Consider the following 8,098-nt stretch of genomic DNA (forward strand, 5'->3'; position numbering starts at 1 on the left):
AAAAAAAAAAAAAAAAAGTCTGTGTTTTGACCCTGTAATGTGAGCAAAGAACATCCTGATCTCAGATATCTTTCAGTGGCTTCCTAAGGCCACTGAGCATAACAGAATTTGGATAAATCATTTCCATAGGCTCCTTTTGAAGAAATCATTAGGACTAAAACACATTTCTAAAGAATCAGACTTAAATATTTATGAAGGTATATAATGCTCTGCTCTTCAGTTTCTGAAAGAAGAGTAACATCTCTGCAGTTTATGGAAATGTAATTTTTTTGGTCACTGAAGTTTTCTTTATTCAGAGTGGGAACAGGCACTTTTTCTCTTTTCTACAATGAGTAATGTTTGGATTAAAATTATGTATATTTCAGTACATTATGTTCGTGCTTCAGTATATTATGGCCTTAGATCTGTTATTTTGAAAGACTTCTATCAGAAATACCAATTCAAGAAATTCATATTGCTTCTAATGTTGTTTAAAGCAAGTTGGGAGTGAATTACATGTTAGAGATCCTTATCCTTGACACACCAGATGTTAAAGCCCAGAAGCATCTCCCTTGTAGGTCTTGCCATTATCCGCAGCTGTGCTACACAACATTTCTTTATTGTGGACTTCCCTTCCATTAAGATTTTTCTTTAGAAGATGCCTGCTTAGTTGTTGATACATTTGAAAAAACCTCCAACTTAGCAGGTCTGTAAATGCTTGCTGACTGGATCATTTCTGACAGTGGAGTAAGTAAGTTTCCAAAAAGAATCAAATACATAAGTTAGAATTCCTTAAAAATCATTCCATAACCTTTTTACTTTGCCTATCACTGTATTATGTAAAATCACGCCCATTAGAAGTACATCAAGACAAAAAAGCAACCAACTGCCTCTGCTGAAGAAGTGGAAAACTGTTACTCTTACTCCTTCTAACTACTGGTACTAATAATTACCATATTCTGTGCTAACTTGCTGTCTTCTAAAATTTTTTTCTTAGACTTTATGTAAGAACAATGAAAACGCTATTCCTCAGCTCTTAGTAGATTTTTGGGAAGCTCTTCTTGTAGTATGCTCTCAGGAAGAAGTACTTCAGGAACTCTTACTGAGAGTTACTTCTCAGTATGTTTGGAGAATATCAAAGAGGCAGTTTCCTGAGACCAAACCATTGAAAACAACAGAGGATCTGGTAAGCACACCTATCCGCTCAGAGAAAGTTTTATGATTTCATCGTCCAGCCAAAGTCCACTCAGATGTTATCTTGAGTATTTTCATTCTGGACAGTTTATTGCTTGAAAGAAGCAAGACTGAAAGACTGAAAGCAAAAAACATAGTGAGTACTTACCAAATAGGTATTCCTGGTTCAGATCAGTCTTGCTGTTCGAGTACATCTACAAGTAAACTTCCAACAGGAATTTCAGTTTTGGACAGAAATAAGGGCTTAAGTTAAATAAAAAGAGTTTATCAAGTGGCGTGTTTGCAATTTTACAAAGCTGACTAAATGAGAAAGCCTGGGAGTGAATGACTGTAAAGTTTTCTGAATTGGAAATCTGAAATACAATTAAGTAGAAATAATTTCTCAGTTTATTCTTCACTCAATTGTATGAACCAAAAGAAAGAGCAACTGCTCTTCTAAAGTATGCTACGTGAAAATTAAATTTTCTTCACTTGGAGTGGGTTTCACACAGATCTATAACAGCAGAAAGATTACTGATATTAAAACTTTTTTCTTTCTTATATAGATAAATTCCTGTAATCATTTTGGGTTGATTTTCCCCTGGGTAACTTTCATAATGTCGATCGGATCTCCATCTGATAAAGATTGTCCTGAAGATACCTCAAAACTACAGGTACGAAACCTTTACGGCTTAGACCTGGTCTGCAAACGTTCCTTTATGTATGAACATCTTTCTCGAGTGGGACTCACCCACCCCAAAACTTGTATTTTTAGCACTTCTGCCTTGTTCAAGAAGAACTGCAGGATTGGTGTCTTCATTTGAATCTATAGAACATGCAAATAAACTGTACTGCCATCTTTACCAAAACAAGTTGTAATAAAAAAACTCTCTAGGATAAGACTTCTGTTATGCAGGTTGAGCTTAAAGACACACTGAAATTATAGAAGAAAAAAATCTCAAAGATGTGTCAATGATGCATACATTTGCAGTCTATTCCACACTTCCTCAATGATCAGTAACTATTAAAAGTAATATTATTTCAAAACTATTACAAGTGAAAGCTGTCATTTTAAGATTATGGTTCACTTTTCTTGCAAATTTTGTCTTAAACCAAACAGCMACATTTTTTCTTGTTTTTAGTCTGTTTTGTGTAGTCAGTCAATCGATATAACTTCAGTTCTGCCTTTCTTGGAGCCTCTGTCAGAGGATGGCAATGTGGGCCTCACCATCCGTGTTCTCTGCAGTACACGTCTAGGCAAGTATGAGGAGTCCCTTGACCTGCTTCTGAAAAAGTGTCCTGATGCAGTTGTATTATATGCTCAGCGTGAACTGAAAGATGACAGTCGGGTGAGCTGCTTTTGTTAAACTCATCCTTTTTTTTTTTTTTTTTTTTTTTTTTTTTTTTAAAAAAAAAACTGTTGTGTACACGTGCATATGAGGAGAGATCAAATAGCCCTGCTTTCAGAGTAAAGTGCTTAGCTTGTTTTGAATCTGTCACTTTGCACTGAAATTCCATAACTGAATCCCCACTAGTTTTAATGAGAATATATACGTTTTTTTTCACAATTCCTTCATGAAAATATGAGTGATTGTATTAATTTTAGTAAATAATCTTTTCAGATGGCAGAGTGCCTCAGAAAAAGGAGAGTAATGGGTTTTTTTCCACTGTAAATGAAAACTCAGTCTAGTTTCTCACTAATCAGTGTTCTAAATGATGTTTAATRGCATTTGCATAATGTGTCAGATTTTAGTGATAAGCCAGGAAAAGATGGTCCTTCAAATAAAACCACTTTTAAATATGTTCTTCAAGCATTCTAGTGACATTTGACTGTATAACATAAGAATGGTGCTGGTTCATTAGTAAGGAAGGTTATATTACGTTCTTTATGTCCCCCTTTCTCCATAGGCCACTATGCAATTTTAATTGTGGATCTGATTTTATTCCAGTGTTCAAGAAAACAACGGTTTACTTCCGTTGCCCATCAAAGCTACGCAGTTAATTTTGCACAGTTTTGCTGGCTAGAATCAGCAAAGGTGATCCCCTACCAACTGAAAATACCAGTACTCCATTCAAAACTATATTTCTGCTTTATTTTTAGATTTGAAAATGGTTTCTTTGATTGTTTTTGTGTTAGTGGTAGAGTTGAATGCTGAAGAATGCTGAACCTGAAGACAGGTGGAAGAAAAGTATTAAAACGTGTAGGAGAAAAGGAAAGAAATCTCTTCCTCCTCTCCATTCTTATATAAAAAATGATACACCAAAAATTAATTCACTACTACAACTGTTGGAAGCAGACAGCTTAGGTCAGGTGCCAGAGCAGAGGTCTCATAGTGATGTTATTTACCACTTTGCATGGAGTTGTTTGGAGGGGAAAAGCTTAATTTTCTTACTGTATCAGTCTCTTGCTAGTTATGTAYGTCATTTTCTGAACTATAAACACTCATCTATAGAAGCACTGGAAGATACTGTTTAAATATTCATCAAGTACAAAATAATACAAAAAATATCACAGTAAAAATTTGAAAATGCTACATGTGCAAGAATGCTTCATTTCAAATCATTATATAAACTAATTTCTGATTCCATCTTAACCTACCTGTATTTGCACACACCTGACCTTAGTTCAGTGTACTTTTAAAAGCATGAAACATCTGCTAATTGCTGTTATTGTTAGTTCACACTTTTTTATTTTTTTTTCCTTTTTATTTTTTTCTTTTTTTCCCTTAAATTAGGCTATGTGGTGGAACAAACTGCTTCCTGAACTTTGCAAGCGAACCAGACTTACTGGAAATTACTGTCCTGTTCATATTTTATCACTGAAAGGTAAACCACATGATGACAACGCAGCTCAAGAAACCTTTGTATGGCATGCAGCCTAAAGACTGCACTGTGATATGCAGAAAGAAGGGGCCCATTTTGMATGGGTAAAGCTAATACAGCTCAGCAGGCTGTCTAGTCAGCAGGGCAGCATTCTGCAACATGCACTACACTGCTTCCTGTAACAATGGTGGTGTTCAGATTACTTCTGTRCAGGTCATGAACAAAGACCACAAAAAGCTATCATGTAGCAGTAATTGTAATTGTTTTTTTTTTTCCTATGCTAAACGATTACAGTTCTAAGCAATAGCTAACAAACAGACTGTTATTAATCGCTCCATGGAGTGTTTAAGTGCCTTTTTATGATTAGGTCATAGATGGGGGGGGGGGGAAATCCAATGTGTTACTGCTAGTTGGCAATATTAAACAGAAGGCAATGTCTGCGTTCATTTGAGGGGAGGAGGACGGTACTACTGGCTCTTCGTCAGTGGAAACAGAAGCAGAGAAATCAGACCAGTGAGTTGGCAGAGTCCCATTGTTAAGTGTTCATAGGAAGTCAATAATGCTGCATAGCTGAGGGGTCGGTTTGTGTTTTTGCAGAATGAAACAATGGAATTAAATACACATACACACATGAATAAAAACATAACAAGACTATCAGTCAYACAGTCTGAGAGCAAAGAACAGCATTGCTGGGCTGCATGGTGTAGAACAGGTTGCCATGCTCTACCATAAAGTTCCATTTTGTAGTGTCAGTTTTTCTTTTGAACCATTATTTTCATGCAGTAACTTTTCATTAATAAATACTTCAAAACACAGTGTTAAACTGCATCTCAGAAGCTGCTCACAGAACATCACATATTGCAAGTCATGCTGAGTTTAGGGTACTARCATAGATTCCTAGCGCTTCCTTTCCGCTTTATACAGTGGAAATTTTGTTAGCATTCTGTAATTCTGTAAGCATTAGTGCCACATGTAGAGCTGATGAATAAAGATAGAGGTATGGTTTCGTTTTGAGATGTGAGTATGTTTAAAGTGCTGTTTCATGTTTGAGATTTCTTTTTTCCTTAGTTCTGTGTCCCCCAAATGGGTATGTCTCAAATTTGATTGCAGTTATAATAGTTAACAGTTGAAGTCATTGAATTATCTAATGTTGTTTTTACTCCTTTTCTAACCAAAATACCTTAAAACAATTTTGTTTTGTTTTGTTTTGTTTTGTTTTTTTCCCTCTGCCCTGGGCAGAAACTTTATCAGTTATTGCAATGGAACTGGAACTAAGGGATTTCCTCAATGTTCTACCAGAGGATGGAACTGCAGCGTTCTTCCTGCCACATCTTCTTCACTGCAGCCAGAGGAAGTCATTGACCTAAAGCTAGTGAAAGTTGACTACACACTCAAATACCAAGAATGCACTGGAATAAAAAAAGTAAATGAAACAGTAGAAATACATAGCAAGTATTGTAGGACCCACCCTACACATTAGCCACATAATGTCTTAGTTGAAACCTTATTATGGAATGACAACTACTATCTTAGGCAGAGCATCGCTTTTGAAGACGACAGAGGGAAAAAAAAAATACTATTGCACATTGACAGAAGTCAGCTATCCAGAAGAATTTCTGTATGGTAAAACTAATGGTGGTTGGCCAGGTAAAAGCACACCTAGTCAACTATTAGATGTAGGTCACTCATCTCCTAAATGAGGATAAACTTATGGCCAAAGTGGTTAAAAAAATACTGACGGTACAGTACAATTACGCATATAAAAGTAAATAGTGTACACTAAAAGTAAAGCAGGGGGTCAGTCTTAATTCCGTGCTAGTTGCGTCATGATCGAGGGAGTACTGTATGAGTAAAAAGTGCTTGACTTTGAACTGAAGCTAGGCACCTTACTTCTTCTTGCAATGAAGAAATTCCCTTGAATTCCAGCCAGCAAAACCAGTCAGCTGCTCTGTCATCTTAGTTACATGCCTCTGTAAGTAAGTGTGACACTGAAAATGTTTTTCATTTAGCAAAATGTTCCTAAGTAGAATGGAAGATCTGGCTTGCTATTGGGTACCTCCCCCCCTCCACCCTTCCCTCCTGCCATATGTGTACTGGAGTAGCTGAAGTATTGCTAGATCACAAATCCAGCTGAAAAATCTTATTTCTTCCAGATCGTTTGGTTGGGGTTTGTACACGCATTTATGTGCATGTGTGCGTGTATGTCTGTTTTTCTTTTGGGCAGAAAAACACTGGTCTCTTCCACCGGGAATTTTGACATAGTAAACTATCACAATGTTTATGAACGTCTTAYGAACACAATTGAATGGATTTTTAGAACCTACCACCAGTAAAACAATGGTAGTATGATCCTTTAACCATTTAAAGGCTTAATTAGCTGGCACTGCTGCTATCAAATCTACTTTACTCAGTAAACTTGCAGTGTTAAAGCTGTAGCAGTCATTCAAAGGCTATCTCATCTGCATTACACATGAAACATCAAAAAAAAGTAAAGTTGTTTAATGTTTCTCTGTGGTATGTCTGTTACAGCCAAATCAATGACCTAATTTAGTAGCAGGACTATACTGACTTCAACAGTGTCTTTCTGCTTAAATACAGTAAAAGCCAGCTGAGTTTAACTAGCTTCATCATGCCTTGTCCTGATACAGAGAAGCAACATACCTTGTTCTGGTATCTTTTAATATGGAAACATTTTCCTTTCCCTGCCCCTCTCATACATTCTTCTCTGTTGTTCAATACAGGTGAGGGATCAASTGAGCAAAAGGGAGAACTGGGCTAATTAAACACGACGGGACGATACTTGCTCATACCACTTAGGTTTTTGACCGTAACTGGTCCTGCAGTAGCACCGCTGCTTCTGTCCATCAAGAAGTGCTAAATTTATGTAGCTATATAGCACACACATAACAGCAAAATGATTCCAGTGCCATAGTTGTTTAAGATGCATCAGGGCAAAGCTTTTAGGTAGCAGCCACCAAATGTTACCCTTTTAACTCCCTGAATTTCATCATCAGGCTTAATTCAGTGCAACTTTGCCCCTCTTGTAATTATTTTTGTAACAGAAAAAAAAAAAAATCTTGTACAACCATGAATAGTGTGCCACTTCATCTCTCAGCTTTGCTATCTTAAAAGATACTACTTGATAAAACTATAACTCAACAGAAAGATAGGATTATTTTGTTAGAAGTTTATTATGCAATCTTATGTTTAAATTTGAACCTGTGGTGCAAATGATGATAACTCAATTCCTATTTCCCATTCTGTAACAACTAATACCTGGCTAGTAAAATGTGACACCAGATCTGGGACAAATACCTGAAACTAATTTTGCTGCCACACAGGTTTATTTTATTTACAAAATTAAAAAAAAAAAAAGAACATACATTTTACTTGGCTTTTTCCATATTATTTGCATATATGCTAATTCCTCAGCAGTTAAATAACACACATCAGGAATCACTTAGAACGTGCTAATTAGCTGGCAAGATACAATTTTTATTTAAGGAAAATGTTACTTACAAGCATATATTCCTAAAACTGTTATATCCATGCGACTGTCTCAGTCCATGGTCCTTTTGTTAGCAGTGGGCCACCAAATGAAATCTGCAAAAACTTGACGTCCAGGAGATAGTATTTCTCAAGAAATGCTTCACTGAAGATAGACCTCAGAGAATCACTGCGGTAAATTGGCTTCTTCATTCTAGTGTGCCTGCTGTACCACTACTCTTTGACTGAATGAATGATCTTGGGGGAAAAAAAGACTGTCTGTAAAAGGAGAAAACAGGTTTTGTTATCCCCTTTCATGAACTGTCTTTCTATGTATATGGACAACAATTCAAAATGGAAAACAATAGATCCTAGTACCTTTTACATGATTTTTTTTTTTTTTTTTTTAAAGCCTCAAAAATGCACCAAATAGTACTGGACTGTTTCAGTGTACTGTAATTYAGCTCTTTGGCACAGCATATCCTGTAAATCAGAATGGCTTATAAAACTATAAAACTAGATAGTGTTTAATATTCTATCTTTTCTTGTATATGTGTGTGTGTGTGTGTATATCTACATGCACACGCACATACAGAAAAAATAGAATGTGTACACACACACACACACACGTATTTAA

General features: G+C 36.1%; 1 protein-coding gene across 2 annotated transcripts in view; it reads left to right on the forward strand.

Moving 5' to 3' along the window:
• The window catches only part of HPS3 (HPS3 biogenesis of lysosomal organelles complex 2 subunit 1), a 19,053-nt gene extending 12,447 nt beyond the window's left edge, over positions 1-6,606 (forward strand). Inside the window, exons 13-17 of one of the 2 annotated variants that reach the window (XM_085302814.1) lie at positions 977-1,165; positions 1,719-1,826; positions 2,295-2,501; positions 3,888-3,978; positions 5,215-6,606. In XM_085302814.1, the coding sequence (XP_085158940.1) occupies positions 977-1,165; positions 1,719-1,826; positions 2,295-2,501; positions 3,888-3,978; positions 5,215-5,342 (723 nt within the window). In that variant the 3' untranslated portion in view covers positions 5,343-6,606. Of the gene's footprint in view, positions 1-976; positions 1,166-1,718; positions 1,827-2,294; positions 2,502-3,887; positions 3,979-5,214 lie in introns of those variants that run through there. The other variant, XM_085302815.1, reaches the window with a different exon arrangement.
• Positions 6,607-8,098: the final 1,492 nt, after the last annotated feature.

The sequence above is a fragment of the Rhea americana genome, unplaced genomic scaffold (assembly GCF_003343005.1).
Source record: "Rhea americana isolate MKP2758 unplaced genomic scaffold, rheAme1 scaffold_193, whole genome shotgun sequence".
Classification (NCBI taxonomy): Eukaryota; Metazoa; Chordata; class Aves; order Rheiformes; family Rheidae; genus Rhea; species Rhea americana.